General features: G+C 33.9%; 2 protein-coding genes across 13 annotated transcripts in view; one reads left to right on the top strand and one right to left on the bottom strand.

The window, feature by feature from the left end:
* LOC110821132 (uncharacterized) overlaps nt 1-9,541 on the top strand; it is a 51,343-nt gene extending 41,802 nt beyond the window's left edge. For all 3 annotated transcript variants that reach the window (XM_088220917.1, XM_088220918.1, XM_088220916.1), the window contains 3 exons: nt 7,390-7,468; nt 7,931-8,021; nt 8,154-9,541. In XM_088220917.1, the coding sequence (XP_088077043.1) occupies nt 7,390-7,468; nt 7,931-8,021; nt 8,154-9,286 (1,303 nt within the window). In that variant the 3' untranslated portion in view covers nt 9,287-9,541. The remainder of the gene's footprint in view (nt 1-7,389; nt 7,469-7,930; nt 8,022-8,153) is intronic.
* A 7,555-nt stretch (nt 9,542-17,096) lies between these two features.
* The window catches only part of ABCC13 (multidrug resistance-associated protein 11), an 80,846-nt gene continuing 77,880 nt past the window's right edge, over nt 17,097-20,062 (bottom strand). For 9 of the 10 annotated variants that reach the window (XM_088220905.1, XM_088220909.1, XM_088220910.1 and 6 more), the window contains 2 exons: nt 19,049-19,216; nt 18,397-18,886 (listed from right to left, as the gene is read on the bottom strand). In XM_088220905.1, the coding sequence (XP_088077031.1) occupies nt 18,779-18,886; nt 19,049-19,216 (276 nt within the window). In that variant the 3' untranslated portion in view covers nt 18,397-18,778. Of the gene's footprint in view, nt 17,462-18,396; nt 18,887-19,048; nt 19,217-20,062 lie in introns of those variants that run through there. The other variant, XM_088220908.1, reaches the window with a different exon arrangement.

Raw genomic sequence — 20,062 nt, 5'->3', positions numbered from 1 at the left:
CATGTTCGCCTTTAGTGATTGTCCATGGGAAAAACCCGATATTGGTTTAGAGCCTAAAAAAGATTTAGGCAGGATGATCCTCTGCCCCTTTTTCTCTTTACCTTGGTGTGAATACATTAAGTAGGATATTGACTAGAGCTATAAAGAGGAGCTTAATAATAGGGTTAAGAATGGGGTTACAAAATGTGGAGGTATCACATTTACAATTTGTGGATGATACGTTTATATTCCTAGAAAATGACAATAGATCTTTATCTAATGCTTTTGCTCTCATCCATGTGTTTGAACACATCTTTGGACTGAAAATCAATATGGGGTTTTGTTGAATATGATATTTTATTATTTTAGTTTATTATTTAATTAGTTGATATTATGTAATTAGAATTATATTAGAATAGAAATCTCATGTAATTAAAATTTTATTAGAATAGTTATTTCCTAATTTGTAGGTTACGAATTGTATAAATACTCAGGTGTAACAATTTAAAGGGTGAGAAATAAAAATTATTTATTTATTTTCCTAAAATCAATATGGTATCATAACCAAATAAATTTATTTTAGGGTTTTAATTTCAAAATTTTTTAAAACCCTAAAAATACCAAAAATAGGCTGAGTAAAAAGAGAGCAAGATAAGAGGAAGACGGGAAGCCACTGAACTCCCTCTTCTGCACGCGCATAGGAAGCTTCTGAGAGATCCACACAGATTCGCGCATGGGAAGCTCTAGCTAAGCCGCATAGATCCACACACGGGTAGCTCAGCCAAGTTGCGTTGTACTTAATACCGTGTCTTTCCTTCTTCCTCCGCGCCCAGAGATGCGCGAAGACCTGATTGATCAAGCTTCTTCCACCATGCATAGAGACGCGTGAAGAGCCGATCGATTGACATAACTTCTTCTATCACCGCGCATAGAGCCGCACGATTTGTCTCACTTCAATTGCACAGAGCCTCTGGCTGCGACTTACTGACCTTCTACCGGGCACGATCTTCCCCCTTTGCCGCACGTAGAGCCTTGTACGGGGAGTTTTTCTGGCCAGCTGCTTTGAGCCGATCTAAGCCATTGAGCCGAGCCGCTTGCGCCAAGCCTAGTTGAGTTTCAGCTGAGCTAAGCTGTTTCTTTTGAGGCGAGTTGTTTTCCCGAGCTGAGCTGTTTTTCGAGACGAGCCGTTTTTCGAGTTGAGCCGGTTTTCGACTTGACTTCGAGCTGTTTTGAGCCAGTCGAGTTGCTGATTTGCTAGACATATCTGTTTCTTCCGCATGCGAGCCGCTATGATCAACTTTTTTTTATCCTTTTTCTGGCTTCTCTGCGCGCGGCTGCCCCTAAGTTCGCGACCAAGCCTTCTTTGCGCGCTAGCTGCTTTGACCAGTCTTTTATGGTCCTTTTTGTAGCTCTTCTGTGCACGTCGGGCTCTAATTTTGCGATCTGGCACAGATTCGCTTCCTTTGCATGAGAATGCTCCGACCAGTCTTTTCTGGTCTCTTCCGCTCGTGTACGCCTTGAATTTGCAATTTGGTATGTAAGTTAAGTATGTGCATGTGTGATATATTTACACCAACTTGAGAGGGGAAATGGTTGTTAAATATAATATTTTATTATTTTAGTTTATTATTTAATTAGTTGATATTATATAATTAGAATTTTATTAGAATAAAAATCTCATTGTAATTAGGATTTTAATAAAATAGTTATTTCCTAATTAGTAGGTTAAGAATTTTATAAATATTTTAAGTGTAACAATTTAAAAGGTGAGAAATAAAATTAATATTTTTTTTTTCAAAAATCAACAGGTTTAATAGGATTAATGTGGGAGATGACTCGATTAACCATCTAGCAGACTCAAGGGATTGTACTATGTTATCATGGCCCCTTGTGTATCTAGGCGTTCCCATTAGGTGGCAAGGCCAAGGAGGATGATTTTCTGTGTAGGAGTAGAGATTAAGGTGGCTGGGTGTCTTGAGAATTAGAAGCATGGTCTGGTCACTCTTGGGGGAAGGGTAATCTCGATTAACGCTTGCCTTTCTAGTATAACACTCAATTTTCTATTTCTATTTAGGATACATGTCAGAATAGCTGAGAGGCTTGGGGGTAGAATGAGAAGATTCTTAGGGATTGGTGTTGATGAGTGGTGTAGGGATTACTTAATTTGGTGGGAGGTTTGTTATCAGTCCAAATTTTTGGGGGGTTTGGGCATTGGGAATCTCATATTAAAAAACTTATCTCTACTAGGAAAATAGTTCTGATATTTCTTCATGAAATTCTCTATGGTATAGGGTGATAAACAATATCCATGGATGTCAAAGAAACGACTGGGATGCCCTTGTTGGAAGATACACAATTCACTAAAGTCCTTCGAAATCCATTTTCCTAATCTACCCTTTGTTTACCCCACTCATCGGTACATGTGGGAAATGGAACTAGAGTATTGTTTTTGGAAGATATTTGGTTGGGAAATCAACCACTTGCCACAAAATTCGCTCGGCTTTACGAGTTATCTGCTAGAGACACACTACCCATGTCTCTAGTTTTGCTGTTAATATCGAGGGAAGAACTATCTTGAAATTTCATTTTAATCGTAAGATAGGGAGACTTCTGATATGTTAAACTTATTGACCATGCTTGAACCCATACATATTACTTGCCAACTAGATAGACATTCATGGATTCTTCAACCTTCTAGTTAACACAATTTCATATTGCAAGATATTTTGGAAAGCTATAGTTCCTTCCAAGATAAAGGTATTTCCATGGACTTTTATCAACCAAAGACGCAACAATAATGACTTGCTTCAAATTCATTGCGCTCATCGTGCTTTGTCTCCTAATATATACGTTTTGTGCTTCAGAGATGGTGAGATTCATTCCCACTTGTTTCCACACCACACCATGGCCTAGAATTATGGACTGATCTGATGAATAAGTTTCACCTCTACTGGTGGCACCTTTTACAGTCAATAGTTTTATGACTTCTTGTATCTAGGGGGTTGGCATGAGAAAAGAGGCTACGACACTATTGCAAGATGCTATTTTTGCAGGTATTTGCTGTATTTGTGTAGCAAGGAATCACCGAAATTTTCTTGATCGGGCAATGTCCTTCCATGAGCTGAATGAGAGGGTCACTTTATGGCTTCCCTTTGAGCAAAAGCACATAGGCATTTCCCGAACATAAATGTCTTAGAGTTCCATTGTAATTGGGGTACTATCATTTAGAGTAAAGGGGAGAGATCTTTTGCACACATTGTTTTGACTTTTTTATTCTATTTATGTTTTCAGGAGGATGTCTTGTTCTCCATTTTTATAACTTATTTTCTTTTTCTTACACCTTTAATAAAGCTTCTTCTTTTATTAAAAGAAACTTTAATTTTATAAAACATTAGAATATGTTAAGGACTACTCACTTGTAATGTTAAATTTAAAATTTTCGAAGAAAGACTAAAACTTCCTTAAAATCCTATTCAATTCAAAATATCGAATAAATATCTATAAAGAAGAAGCTTGTAGAGAAAACATATTAACCATAGATGAGGAGGGGCAGCTGCATGGCTAATCGTTGTTTCATGTGCAAAACTAATGAGGAATCGTGTAATCATTTGTTGATGTGGTGTCCGCTGACTTACGATTTATGGACAATGATTTATGGACTTTTGAGAATAAAATGGGCAATAGCAGGTTCCGTGAAAGCTGAAATATAGGCATGGACTGGTTTGTGCAAAAAGAGAAATAACTTAATGCTTATTCTTTTATCGGTTTTATGGGTAATGTGGAAGGAAAGAAATTCAAGAACTTTTGAGGGGATTGAGAAAGATTTCAATTGTATTAAGAATAGATGGATTCATACTTTTGGTTTTCTATTATTGGGTCAATGATATTTCGGATTTAAACGAAATTGAAATAGTGTTAGATCATTTAATAGAGATGTAAATGCTGTGTAATTGGGTGGTACTCCCTTGGTACCGATTTTATAATACAATTTCTTTTATTTAAAAAATATAATACATATGCATATCGATAAGAAGAGTAATAAATGATCTATGTGATCTAAGGGGGTATCTAGGTAGTATCACTGATCAAACTCCAATTTGTAAATAATTAAACTTTTTGGGACTAAATATGAAAATATGAAACTAATTTAGTTTATTACTCCTAAAATTCATCATGTTTATACCACATAAATTTTAATATGAAAATTATTTGCATAAAGAATAACCAACTTTAGGGACTCATTCTCCTAGCACAGACCAAATTGATAAATGAATCTCATATACCTATAACTAGATATATAGAACTACAATTAGAAAAAAAGGAATTAATCAAATAGTAGAGGGATATTTGAGAGCCTAAAGGCTTGCGGTTCGCATTTTTCCCTGTAAGACTAAGTATTTAAAATTCATTAATCTCTTGATTTTCATACCAATCACGCAATCTTAGTATTTAAGGAAAGCTTATGATATGCATTTAATAGTTACATTTGCTTGGTAACTGAAAGTTGACTTGAAAAATTGAAAAAGGTTGGAATTTACTGTTGTTGCAATTAACATTCTTCCCGTAGCCTTAAATATTCAAAAATTCATAACTCTGTCAATTTTCATTTAAATCATGCAATCTTGGTGTCTGTAAAAAGTTTATGATATGTACATTATAGTAACATATATTTGGCAGACTGAAAATTGGCCAGAAAATTGGAAAACAGCCAGAAACCTACTGTTGCAGTGATTCATGTTTTTCTAGTCCTAAATTTTCAAAACTTTATAACTTTCTTAATTCTTATCTAAATCATGTAATATTGGTATTTATAGAAAGCTTATAGTATTTAGATTGTAGTTACACAGATTTGGTTCCCGAAAAGTGGTTGAAAAAAGCGCATAATCGCTGAAAAGGCCACTGCCAAAATCTTTGCTTTTGTTTTCTTCTTCCAGCTAGTTACTATATATAAATATGCTACGGACTTAAATCCCAGATTGGGTTTAAGTTTTTACCTTTGTTATTGCTGCTTATGTCATTCTTCTTCTCTTTTCTTTTCTCTTTGACTCTTAGGTTCTCCAGGATTTTCTTTCAGATTAACTCCTAATAAATAACTAGACACACACACATGCATATATAGAGGATGACTATCTCCCATAAGATAAAAAAAATCCTTACAATTTATGGTAAATTCTAAAATAACCCCTAAACTTCATAAATAATAATATGGGTACTCTTTGGTCCATAATTAATTAATAATTAATTGTTCTTCTGAAATGGGCATTGTAATATGACAAGCCTTTTTCATCTTTTAGAATCTGGGGTTCTGTCTAATCATCCAGACTGTCAAATTTGGTCTTTTGAGTCTTGATATTCATATTCTTGCAAGTCCTTACTTGGATTTCTTCATGCACAATCCTACCACTGAGATTGATATCCTTAACAAATCGCTGTGAAAGGTATCCATCCTCTATAAGGTTAATTTTTTGGGTTGGGCAATGGCTCAAAGTAGGCCTAATGCATGACGTGCTTCAAGCTCGTAGTCAGAATTTTGCCTTGTTAATTGGGGTCCATGTGATTTGTTATAGAGATGCTGAGAATCATGAAATTTTCTTCTTGAATTGTGAAGTGGCCTGTGAAATTTGGTCCTATGGTTTCTATATTTTTGGTGCTCTCTTTGGTGTTCTCTGGGTTGGGTTTCTTGCTTCAAATTTGAAGGTTCTGAGGAGGAAGAGGGAGAATTATTTTATTTGGAGCAGGATTTCTTTGCTGGTTTGTAGGGATTTTGTTTAGATCAGAGTGCTAGAATTTTTTTGGAATTACAATTCAACTTTTCTGGTTCTTTGGGATAAAGCTCGTTTATAGCATCTGTTGAGGTTTCAATTTTTACTATTTGTGTTTGCTACACCTTCTGGCATCACGGAAGGGGTTTTCCGGGGATGATAAGGTGCAGTGGAATTTGGAAAAAGGTGGTAACTTTTCTGTTAAGTCTTATTTTAAGCACTTAACAAAATGGAACAATGTTTTGAGACCAAATTTCCTAATGAGACAGATTTGGAAAGCAAAGGTTACTCCAAGAGTCGCATTTTCTGCTTGGGAAGTTTGCAGGGAATGCATTTTGACGATAGACAAATTAAAAACAAGAGGGCTGGCTATTCCAAACAGATGCTATATGTGTATGCAGGATGAAGAATCATGTAACCATATATTGTTGAGGTGTCCTGTCGCTTTTGGTCTTTGGAGTCTAATTTACAGCCTTGTTGGTATTAGTTGGGTGATGATGGGGTCTATTAGGGAGGAATTGTGGGCATGGGAGGATATGTATTTAGAGAATAGATTAATTAACTTATTCCATTGACCAGTTTTTGGGTTCTTTGGAAAGAAAGGAATTTTATAACTTTTGAGAGTAAAGAGACTGATTTGTATAGATGGAGAGATAGATGGATGCATTATTTTGAGTTTATTTTACTAGGACATGACATGATTAGTGATATGGATTTTAGGAATGTCATAAATTCACTAACTACATTGTAAAGTTTATGTAAATGGGTGGTACCCCCAGTTTCATGGTACCATGTTAGTATATTTTCTTACACTTTTTATTTAAGGATACTTCATCAGTTTTGTCCATAGATTGACATGCTATTCTGTATAATGATTGGCTACCTTTTCTCTTTTTCTTTTTCCTCTCTCTCTCCCTCTCTCTCTCTCTCTCTTCTAGGAGATACCTAATCCTTTTTGTTCTACTTTCTTGTTTTTTTATTTTTCTGTAAAAGAAGAAATTGTTTTAAGGAAGAGAGGGAAAAAACTATAAAAATGGAGAATAAGACATCCTCCCCAATAACCTATAAAACTAAAAAGCCCAAGCTTACTGTGCTGAAAACGATTCTCTATTCCCTATGTATAATTGCCTCTAGTTATGATAGAGCTCTAGAAGACTAATTTTAGGGTAATGTTCATGTGCTTCTGCCCATAAGGGATTCATTCTCCCAGCACTACCCCTGTTTCCACTCTTGTTTCTGCCACCATCAGTGCCACGATCACACTTGACATTACCACCACCACCACTACCATTATCATCTCCACCACTATTAGAACTGCCACTACCACAACCACCATTATTATAAATATGAATTAAGGAAAGAGTAATATGATATTGCAATCATATTAATCTCATTATCCAGTCATATAATAGAACAAAAATGTTACACATAGAAGCTTATGTTTACCTACCCAATTACCCTAATCTACCATATCCAAGATTTATTTTCCCTTTGTTCATTTGGAGTTAAATTAAAATGTTGAGGAAAATGCTACTTTGAGGAACATACATGAATGTAGGAGAACTTTATATTTCAATGCATTGAATTGCATAATATAAGCACCTCTTTAGAAGTCATGTATCCCTTTCATAATCTAATTTTTTCACAGGTCTGTCAATGGAGCTTCCATATTCACTACATCTGGGTATGCTGCTAGGAAGTTCCAGAATGAAATTGTGGCTGGGTTGGTAAGCAGTAAGCTAACCCTTTTTTTTTTTGAAACAGTGGTTTCGCAATCAATCAGTTCTCCACTCTGGTGGAAATTAGGGATTAGGGATTAGATTATGGTACTCTTAACCTGGCACAATAGTAGCCTATCTTTGGCCTAGATAATTATAACTATATCTCTGGTGATCCTATGATATTCAATCATCAATTAGTTACTGAAAGAAACATGAAATTTTATATCGGAATGTTATGACATTGTATCAAATTTAAACATTCAAATTCCATTCAACGACCCACTTTTTACATGGTAGTTATCTCTGTTTCCATATGATGGTGGATGGACACCAAAGACATCTGTTATTACCTTAAGCCCATTTGAGCTCATCTGTCATGCATGTTTCTTTTTTTCTTTTATAAATTGTTATGCATACTTGTGATTTTGAATGCCAAGCAATTTTCTTACCTGAATTATATGTGCTTAGGTTGGGGTCAATGTTCCTGTTCCAGTTGCAACGCCTTGTCCTATATTTAATGGTTCCACAGCATCCTTTGGTAACGATCTTAATTTATTTGGTAAGATTTCCTTGATTTCCATTGGTCTTTCCTTTCCCAAACCCATGGGTGATTACTACTGGTTATTAAACCATTTTCTGAAGTTCATTAAGAAAGCTTTTTAATTTCATTGCTTCTCTTTCTGAATTGCAGGAAAGGCAGGTATGCATTTTTACACTCAGATCAAGACAGTGGCACAACAGTGGAGGGACTTGCCTTTCTCTTCTGAGATGGATACGACCACCCGAGGAATGTCTTCGCTGTTGCCTCTCTCATCTGGGAGAGATTCACCTCGTCTAAGAATATCATCAGCTGTGTCTCTAGCATCAGAGAGCAATTCACCTGGCCACAGGGTAGAGAGAGAGATACAGAACTCAGGAATTTCATCTATGCCTTCAACAACAGATGGAGATTTATCAAGTGAGGAGGCATCGCTGACCATGCCCCTAAGATCTGAAATTAATTTGCCAAACCAAAGACTGTCAGTAGGTACATCTCCAGTAACAGAGCCTGATTTACACAGGCAAGGAGTGCCACAAACAACACATCAGCCGCATGATAGAGTGTATACTGGTCAAGCATCTCAGTGGACTGAAACTTCATCTCTGACATCCCAGGGAACAGAACATGTTCGTTCATCTCCTGAAGGGATATTTATGCCATCAGCATCTCAAATCAAAGGCGTCGCGGACCCAACATCTAAGAGGACTGAGATTGCGATGACTTTAACCCATGACAGCTTGTACATGCCTGCATCGCATAAGAATGAAAATATGGTTTCAGTGTCGCTTAAGAATGAAAATATGCCTTCAGCATCTCACAGGACTGATGTTACTGCACGTACAACTACCGACAGAATATACATGTTGGCAACTTCTCACTTAAATGAGACTATGGGTCAAGCATATCAAAGAACTGATGCCTCCATGTTTCCACCTTCTGAAAGGATGTACCTGGCACCTGCTGCTCAGAGGAACGACATGGCTACAACTCAAAGGAATGATGCTGTGTTGAATCCAACCTCCAAAAGCATATACATGTCTGCACCAGCACAAAGGAATGATAACATGACTTCAACTTCTCATAGGGGTGATGCCATGGCTCTGAATTCTGAGAGAATTTATATGCCTCCAATGGTTCAAAGAAATGCCAGTATGCCACCTTCTGAGAGATTATATATGCCAGCAGCATCTCGGGCCATGTACACTCCGAACTCAATAATTTCAATGGATGATTTTCCCAGTCAGGGGCCGTCAGTGACTTTGCCAACCTCCCGGAGGATGTAAGATACCGAACTTCTAAGTTATTTTATCTTTTAGGAATCGTGTAGACATGGTAATTTCATAGTGGGGAATAGGGTTCAGAGTTGTAAATACCAAATTGGTCAAAGTGCTAGTTTGCTTCTGAGCCGGATCGGCTTGTAATGCGCTTCTGACCTTTTTCTATTGGAAGGCATCTAATTAATACCATTTAAAGGTATATAAAATGAAACATGATTTAACAAATCTTAGAAATCAAATTCCGGAAATTTCTGCTGGATCCCTGTCATATTCAGATGAAATTACATTTCGTAGTTGGAAGGATAAAATTATCGTTCCTAGTTGGAATTGTGCGTCGATGTCTATAATCAGATGGGTTATAGTGAATGAGATAAGATGCTATAGCTCGTCTTTCTTTTTTTTTTTTTGGTTTTGCTTTTCTGTTCTATTTTTATTTTTTTGCTTTTGTTGGAAAAGCTGTTTGTCTTAGATTAAAATGCAACCATTAGGTGTAAGGTTATTTCCTCTTTTTGCCTCTATATTTTTTGGATTAGAAAGAAATTAAAGCATGACAATTATTACATTATTAGTTTCAGTCAGTTGGAAATTTAATTTTTTAATTTGTGCTAATAAGTTTTTAGTTTTTACGATGCTAATATGAAGAAAAGATAGAGGAGATCACAATTTATGCTTACATAAATAAAAAGATTATTTTTGTAATTACAGTGAAGTTACAGGGGATCTTGTTATAAATGATCCATAACAAGTTTACCTGAAATCTCCATATTTTCGCACAGAAAAATCCCAAAACAACCTGATTTTGCACTATTTGTCTGTAATCTACCTCCATTCGGATCATAATGTAAAATTGAAAGAAAAATACATGGCAAAACATCAAAATTTTCTAGTTTTTTTAACCAGCTCTATTATATTTCTTGCTTTTGATTTCTTTTCTTTCTCTTGTTAGAGTACTTGTGCAATGTAGTGTTGTAAATCATCTCAATTTCAACGACTTATGGGAAGATAACAAATTAAGGGAAATTTAGGAGTGTGGGAGGTGGAAAAATAGTTCTTCATAAGGGTGTTTATCTCCATCTCCATTATCTTGACAAGAAAACTATGACGACTCCGAAAATTTCAAATGAGATAAATTATAAATTGAGTGCAGAACCGAAATAAATAATTAAGGTTTACATTCCTTATACAATAACTGAAAATACCAAATATGGCTTACGGGTATAACCCTTTTAAAATAACAATTAATAACTAAAGAAATAAATTAAAAGTAAACAAATTGAACGTGTTACTCGCAATTCTCTTGTAAATCGGGATATGGAGCCTAATCTTCTTGATATGAAATTGTTAATGAAAGAGTGAATTACACTAACTCAGTAAAAATATCACACTACTCACCGACACAGAAATGAAGGTTGGTAAAAATTATAAAAATAACTAATGAACTTCTTAATTTAAGTAAATTCGTTTATCATAAATAAAATCATTAACTGCATACTCACCATAACGAAATTTTCAAAAATAATATATTGAGTCAATAATATAACACATAATAATTTCATATACAATCAGTCGAAATAACAACCTTCCCTTTCATCAGCCTACTGATATCCATGGGGATCCATAGAAATGTCTCCATTATGCGTGAACCGTTTTTTTTACATTTTCAATTAATAGATCGTCCCTATATCTTGTCCGGTATGAGGGCCAAAATATATCATCCCTCAATACCCCATCCGGTGTGAGGGTGAAACGGGCTGTCCCCATACCCTGTCCGGTATGAGCGCTAAATTACCAATTCTCGATACTCTGTCCAGTATGAGGCAACGTTCACGGCAGAGTTCCCTATGTATCAAGTCCGTCCACCATCTGTCATTATATTCAGTAAAGCTGCCATTTCATATATCCACTTAATCAAATAATTTTCTGTTTACATTTAATTTTCAGTTTCTCAATTCAATCGTAATCACATAGAACAAGCAAAACATGCACCAAAGGAATACAATCGCATCATCATACCAATTTCAATGTATTAACATGCATTCGAAAAATCGTAAAATGGATCATGCTCCTCTTGATCTGAAATAATTAATGAAAGAGTGAGTTACACTAACCCAGTAAGAATATCACACTATTCACTGACACAAAAATGAAAGTTGGTAGAAATCATAAAAACAACTAATGGAGCTCTTAATTTAAGTAAATTCGTTTATCATAAATAAAATCATTAACTGTAAACTTACTATAACGAGATTTTTAAAATAACATATATAATCAATAACATAACACATATCATAATTTCATATACAATCAGTCGGAACAATAACATTCCCTTTCATCAGCCTACTGCTATCCATGGGACCCCATAAAGATGTCTCCATTACGAGTGAACCTTTTTTTTTTATATTTTCAATTAACGGACTGTTTTTATACCCCATTTGATATGAGCGTCAAAAGATATCATCCCTCCATACCTCATTCGGTATGAGGGTGAAACGGGCTGTCCCCATACTCCGTTCGGTATGAGTGCCAAATTATCAATCCTCAATACCCCGTCCGGTATGAGGCAACATTCACGGTAGGGTTCCCTATGTAATCGTTCCATCCACCATCTCCTAAGATATCTAGTAAGGCTGCCATTTCATCCATCCACTTAATCAAACAATTTTTCGTTTACTTTTAATTTCAGTTTTCTAATTCAACTGTAATAACATAAAACAAGCAAAATATGCACCAAAGTAATACAATCGCATCATCATACCAACTTCAGTATATTAACATGCATTTGAAAAACTGTAAAATAGATCATACTCCTCTTGATCTAAAATAATTAATGAAAGAGTGACTTACAGTAACTCAGTAAGAATATCACAATACTCACCGGTACAGAAATGAAAGTTGCATCAAAACAACTAATGGAGCTCTTAATTGAAGTAAATTCATTTATCATAAATAAAATAATTAACCGTATACTTACCGTAACGAGATTTCCAAAAATAATATATAGAGTCAATAACATAATACATCATAATTTCATATACAATCAGTCGGAAAGCAACATTTCCTTTCATCAGCTTACTGATATCCATGGGGGTCCATAAAGATGTCCCCATTACGCGTGAACCATCTTTTTTACATTTTTAATTAACGGACCGTCCTTATACCCCGTTCAGTATGAGCATCAAAAGATATCATCCTTCAATACCCAATCCGGTATGAGAGTGAAACCGACCGTCCCCATAACCCGTCCAGTATGAGACAACATTCATGGTAAGGTTCCTTATGTACCCGATCCGTCCACCATTTCTCAGGATATCTAGTAAGGCTGCCGTTTCATCCATCCACTTAATCAAATAATTTTTCGTTTACGTTTAATTTTCAGTTTTTCAATTCAACCGTAATCATATAAAACAAGCAAAACATGCACAAAAGGAATAGAATCGCATCATCATACCAATTTCAATGTATTAACATGCATTCGAAAAACTGTAAAATCATGTAATCGTAAAACATAACAAATAGTAATAAATAACCGGTTCCGACTCCATTAGTAATCTGTAATTAATTATGAATATTTTTTAAGTTTCACAAAATATCATATTATTTAAAATTAAACTTCAATTCTATAACATGGGAATTCTTACTCAAATTGATGTCCAAAATGATAAACTTTTGATTGCGCCTACAGTTGGTTCTCGGTTCCCTGAATTTTCATTCGGAGATTAAAACGTACTTCAGGTACCTAGAAATATTTCAAAAAATCCAAAATCAGTATTAGGAACCTTTTTTGTCCAATTCTGAAATTCTGGCACGGCGGCTTCGCCGTACTCTCGTGACAACATCGCCGCCCGCGGCAGCGGTTTGCCTCAGATCGCCTATTTTCAGCCAATTAAGAGGTATCGGTTGGCCGAAAAAAGTTAAAAAACTAAAACTTACCGACAGTGGGGTTCTCAAGTGCGGCGGCTCCGCCGGTTAACCTTCGCGGTTGGGAGTTTTACTTTGGTCAACCTGTAGAGAAGGAAACAGTGATTACAATGGTAGAAGAATTTTGCAGAACGGGAATCGAGAAATGTCTCATCGGAGGCGATTTTTTTTATTTTTTCGTGGCAGCACCGCCGAGTTCTGCTCGCAGTTTTCGGCCAATCTGCTGGTATTTTTACTCCGATTTGGTCATGAAGGTGTTTAAAATTGAATTTCGAGTAATTTTTTTTTTTACCTCTTTTGGTGGTTGGAAGTGGCTCCAGCGTGTCAGCGGCGACGATAGGCTTCCTTCCCGGTGACTTGATCTGGGTTGTCAATTGCGTTTGATTTGAACCGTCCGATTGCGATTAAATAGAGAGTGAATATGGGTTGTTCATGGTGATTTAATCTGAGCTGTCCGATCACATTTAAATAGAAAGTGGATCTGGACCATTCATCACGTTTAAATCTAACCGTCCGCTCGTGTCTAGGGAGAGAACAGATTAGGACTGTTTGTGTGCGTGGAAACAAATTTGGACTGTCCGATCGTGGGCATGTGGATCGCCCGTGTGGCCTCCCGCGTGGCACCCATCAGCGTCCTTTGCCACGCGACGAGCTCTGATTTGTCGAAACTGCTGACTTAACGTCCTACGTAGTACAATTTTGCTAAATTACGTTTTGACCATCATTTTCCAAATTTTCTTTCAAAAATTAGAATCCAAAATTTCATATGTTTTTTTTAAAAATTGTTTTCAATTTCATCTGCCATTTAATTTTTTTATTTTATATTAAATAAAAATTAAAAAATTATATTTATATACTAATTTTAATTACATTAAAATTAATAAATCAAGAGTATTACAAAAACTCTTATATGTAACCAGTAGAACCAGAGTTTGGCCAAACGTTTGTGCTCCCCAACCATTTATTTGAAGAAAAAAATTTTCCCCTATGTGAAAATGTAGTTGAGACTGTGAACCAAAAAAAAGGAGTACGATAATAAAAGGTAAAGAACGAGGGAGAAAAAAGATTCATTTAATAATTTTTTTCACGTTTGTGAATTTTAATTTTTTCGTACTCGGAAAATTAAAGATGTTTTTTAAAATTGCATATTATATTTTAGATTTGAATTCTTATGTTTATATACTTAATTAATTGAAATTTTTGTATCCATTAAATTTATTACTTTCTAAAATTAAAAAGTTGAATCTAAAAGATAGAACTCATTTATCTTTAATTTTACGAATATTATGTTAAACTTACAACTCGAAAAAAAAAATCTACTTATCTTTAATTATTATTATCTTAAAATCTTATAATCAACTTACTGTTGGTTATCTTTTTAATTAAGTTATGGAATTAAAAAGATTTCATAGAATGAAGACAAATCTCTTTCATGATATGAACTAGCGAAAATCAGAAGTTTATATAGATAATATGATGTTAAATGAGTGTTAGAGAAAATCATTTTGCAGATCTTAGAAAGTTCTTCTAGAGAGTGGAAAATGAAATATAGGATTAAACCCAAAAAAGTATATATTTAGATTCACATTAGGGGAACTTCCAGTTGACTTGGTTAGCAGTGGCAAGATAAAGGTTAACATACAGAAGGTAGAAGTAAAACAAGAGATTGAAGGGACTAAGATTGAAATAAAAAAGTTTTGAAGAGTACATCAGCTAATTCATCAAACAATTTACCTCACATCTGGACTGATCTTCAAAGTACTTAAAAAAAAGATTCATTAGTGAAGTGAGAATCGTTTTAAAGCCTTTAGATATATCAAAAAGTATTACTCGAATTATCCGAAATTTGACAAACCTCTATTGAACTTGGTAACTTATGAATAAACTACATATTCACCTAACACATAATATATAGAAAATTGTTATCATCAAGTGACATTATTAGGTGAAATGGGTATGAGATCCATGGGGTCACAGTAGCTATTATACTCCGTCAAAAAAAAAAGAAAAGAAGAAATGATATTATAATTATATTGAGGTTTTATTATCAGCCAGAGAGCCACTAATATATATATATATGTTTTGATTTGTTAGGGGTTCAATATGAAAACACAACAGAGAACCCTAAGAAAGAAGAGGAAGGAGAAAAGAAGAGAGAAAAGAAAGGGATAGGTCTGCAAGCAGCAACAAATATAAGTCTTCAAAACTGATTTATATTTAAGTTCATAACATATTTATGCATAAAAGCTTTTGAGGTCGGCAGTGGATACTCAGCCATTTTTTAATTTTTGACTAATTTATTGCTATGAAATCTATGCAGCTATCTTATATGTCATAAGATTTCTATACACACTAAGATTGAATGATTTAGATTTGAATTGAGAAAGTTATAAATTTCAAATATTTAGGATTTTAGGAAAACATGGATTGCACGGTTGTTGTCTTCTGGCAATTTTTGTTTTTTAAATTCTTCTGAACAAGTTGCAGCAACCAAAACTACGTAGATATAGTCTGCATGTAGTAAATTTTTCCGTAGATATTGAAGTTTCATGACTTGAATAATGAGAATTAGTGGAGTTAAACAAATTTTTGAATACTTTGAACAGCTAGAAAAAATGCAAATTTTGGCAATGGATTTAAGCTTTTGAATGTCCATTTTGATAATTTTTTGGATTGATTTTTTTTTTAAACTATAGTCCTATATGTGTAATTTATGGATATTTAAGAATTATTAACTAATTTAATTTATAATAAGAGAATTGAATTATAAAATTATTTGCGCTCTATGCAAATATAATGATTTAAATCTTAATTTAGAAAATAATTTTAAGGTGTTAAAATAGATACTATTTTATCTAAAAATTGCGAATATATAGTTTTTTAATTATATATCAGAATTTATTGGGTTATATGAAAAAAGTAATGGATTTCTAAAGTAGTAAGTTTTAATTAAATTTTAAAAAATTTGATGAATTTTAAATGGTACTCCTGATATTGTGAAGACCATGCACTAGGCTTATTAGCTTGGGTTCACTAAACAACTTGAATGATTATGAATTTAAAGAAGTTTTGCCATTTTTCTTTTTAAATTTGGATTTAACATTATATGAAAGTGTTTTTTTTTAAACTTATTTTGCTATATATAATATTTAAAAATTGTTATAGAATTTATTAAATTATCTAATTGCTTATTAGCTTGAGACTATTTATTAATTGATATAAATTTTCCTAAAGTACGAATGATCTATATTATTATTTTAACTACAAACAGTTGATCAAATTTATCTTTTAATGAATTCAGAAATTTTAAGTTAAGATCAGTACAAATTAGTTTATAAATATTTACTTAGTTAAGTTGGATATGGTGTAAATTGCATTAAGATCAGTACAAACAAAACTTAATGTCATATTAGAACAATACTTCTTTAAGTTTCACAAAAAATAATAAAATTTTGTTTTCATTCTCAAGAAACTGTATGAAGTCAAATTTTATTACTTTAGAAAAATTCTCACCAATTATAATGAAATTTATAAAACTTATATATTTGCACTACATATAATCTTAATGTAGATTTTGAGATCAACTCCACAAATAAAGATCAATTCCAAAAATAAAATTCATTTGTTTCAAACAGGAAATCAATGGTTTTGGTCTAATTTGTTGAATCAACATTTTGCAGGAATCCTGAAAATGCTGCATATCCTACTAAAGATGATTGTTCATCTTCTCGAACCATGTGTTTTCTGCTTCATTTTTATGTTAAGTATACTTAAGAAAACTATGTGCATTCTTTGCATCTGGAAGTACTTCCTTTGAATTATCAAAAAGAAAGATTTACTCTGAGTCTCTATCTGCCTTAGATATATATCTTCACCAAAAGCAAATTGTCCATGAAGATACAGGTTCAAAGTAAGTGATTGAGATTTCTTATGATATTCTGAAGCTATTACAAGAATCAATTACTCCGAGTTTTAGGATCTGCAAAAATGAACTTAATCAGGTCCCACCTTAAACATGCAGTTCTACCGGCTAAATGTCCTGGCAGACCTAAAAGTCTTCATGATCCAATGAGCAGGGTCTAACTTTTAGACGAAAATCTAAAAATAATACAAAAATTATCTAATTATATTACAACTTAGCTCCCCAGGAATTATAAGGTATCTGAATTTTTTCTGATTAATAATTCACATCATAGAAGCTTTAGCAAAATCTGAGAATATGGAGAAATTTTCTAAAAGAACCTGTGGATTTCCTTGCTCAACCTGCATAAGGCAAAACGAGACTTTTGAGTCCAGTGATCACAGCATCAGTTCAGCTCTTAGGCAGTCACTTATTGCCCTGCCTGATTCAAATTTTATTCCAGAAAAATCAGTAATGGAAAATTTCTTATTGGTCCCTTTAATATATAATAAGTAAAAAAGATATTGAGAAGAGCCTCTAAGGGCAGACAAAAGCATATAGATCTCAAGATTTCTTTAAATTAAAAAAGAAAAGTTAAAATGGAATGCCTCTGTGGCATTGCCGCATCTCATAGTCAAAATTTTATTAATGGCACGTTTATTTTGGGGGTGGAATAAAGATTGAAAAAAGTTAGCTAAGAATAAAATTTAATGTAATTATTTATGATTATAGATGATATTAATTGAGATATGAAGTTCTGAGTACATCATCACTATCACTCCATCTCCCCTATGTTCACAGCAACTTTATCCTACTCTTCTCCAGGTAAAAGACTATTTTCAAATGTCGTAAACTACTCAAAGCTCGGGCTCTTTGGTAGCCTTGTTATCCATGGCTGAAACCATATAAATCCAATAAACATCAATCTAAATCTACTCCATGACTCAAATCATATAACTCCAACAGCTTCGTTCTTGGGTACTTTAGTAGTCTTGTTATCCATGACTAAGACCTTATAACTCCAACAACCGGATGAATTATTGCACTCTTCTCCTCTCGATAAACATATGAATAAGTTAATCATAGTGAACTCAAGGTAAGGGACTCTTATAAAATTATTCTCCATGGTATTAGGAACTAGTTGTAACCCAAAGATCTGAGGGTTATGGGCTCTCTATGGCTTTGTTACACCAATTAGTGAGAGATTCAAGCAATATATAAGCAAGTAAATAATGTTACTTAGTAACTTTTGGCCTACTTACCTGAGAATTTCTACTACATTCCAATAGTCACTGAATAATATTCGAAAATTAATTATTACCACTTGGACTTAGAACATTATCAGTTCATGAAACAACTTTGTACATCTCTTGATTCATGAGACAAAAAATTATCGTCACTCACAGAGTATCCCTCATTGAAAGTCGTTCCAAAATAAAATCTCTAAATTTAAATCCTATTGAGAATCTACACTTGTTTACCCAAGTCAATAATAAATATAAAGCCATTACAAAATGTCACCCCTGAATTTTACAATAATAAAAAGTTTTTATATTTAATTTTCTGAAGACAACACCACTTCACAATGTTCTTAGATGGTTCAACGGTGATGCTTGGTAATGATATCGTAATAATGTCCAAAATTGATGGCAGGTGGCTGCTAGCGAAGGATGGCAGTTCTATCTTTCATATGAATGGCTCGTGTTTCCATGATCTGTATTTTGCAACCTTTTTTTTTTTCTTTTTTTCCTCTTTTCTTGGTTAAGTTCCACCATGACTACATATCCCTATCATAACCACAATAATCATATTTGTACCACACGATAATTAAATATGTTTAACCAATTATACAAAAGTTGTAAGCTCACAAGAAATTATTAGATTTTATTATTATATACAAGCAAGGAGCAACAATACTTAGACTACAAAAAGAAAATAGGCAAACATACCAAGATTCCATGCCCAAGAATGAGAATATTGTCCATGTTCAAGACTGTGGAAATACGATGTGCAATTGTGATCACTGTCATTCCTTTGCATTGACGAGATATTGTATTTTGTAGTATTGAAGATGTTTGAGTGTCAACATTAGCTGTACATTCGTCAAGACAGAGAACCTGAAAAATTCATTACTATAACTTTATTTCTCTTTCAAATGCATGCAATCATCTCCAAGAATTTTCTTATCTGAAGCCGATACATCTAGGAACTTTACAACATATACTCCATTCAACTAATTCCCTTTGAAAAATGGAGGTTATTCAAAATACTTTGTGCTCAATCAGGTGATGTGTTCAAGTACCATCTTGTTAGATTAGTGTTGTCTCATAGCCTCCAAAGAAGGGAGTTTGGGCTCCAAACTTCTTCTTCTTGCTGGTGGCTTTGAGGATTTATGATTGAGAAGGGTAAATTGTGGTTAATTACTTTTAAATATGAAGTAAATCTGGATATTAAAGAGGAAGTAAATCAAGGTGTTAAAAATGAAGTAAATAAGATTAAAAGATATAAAGGTAAAATACATCTTTTGCAATTAATTGTCTATTTCATTTTTCCGTCCTGAAAAACCTGTATATAAGGGCTACTATAATATATAACAGATACACATAAAAACAATTCTTAACTTGGTATAAGAGTTATAGAAGAAAAAATATTTCTCTTATGTTTTCAACCCTAACTGGCCTTCATTGTCGGATAAACCCTAAACCTACAACCAACCTTCATAGCTGGAACTCCTCCCAAACAACCTCTATTGTCAGCTGCAAACAGCCTCTGTTTTTGGTCGCAACTGCTTGCTTTGGCTGCAAACAACCACCTTTCTTTTCGGCTTCGTTTTCGCACAGCTTTGTTAGTTTTTGTGCCTTGTTCTGCTTTGTTTCGTGCTCTATTCTGTGATGTTTTTGCTCTCTGTTCTGCTCTGTTTTTGCGTACATATCACCTTTCGTGCATTCTGTTTCAATGTGCTC

The sequence above is a fragment of the Carica papaya genome, chromosome 5 (genome assembly GCF_054855325.1).
Source record: "Carica papaya isolate Zhongbai chromosome 5, ASM5485532v1, whole genome shotgun sequence".
Classification (NCBI taxonomy): domain Eukaryota; kingdom Viridiplantae; phylum Streptophyta; class Magnoliopsida; order Brassicales; family Caricaceae; genus Carica; species Carica papaya.
Note: the sequence above shows the minus strand (reverse complement) of the source record. Positions and strands in the feature narration are given on the sequence as shown.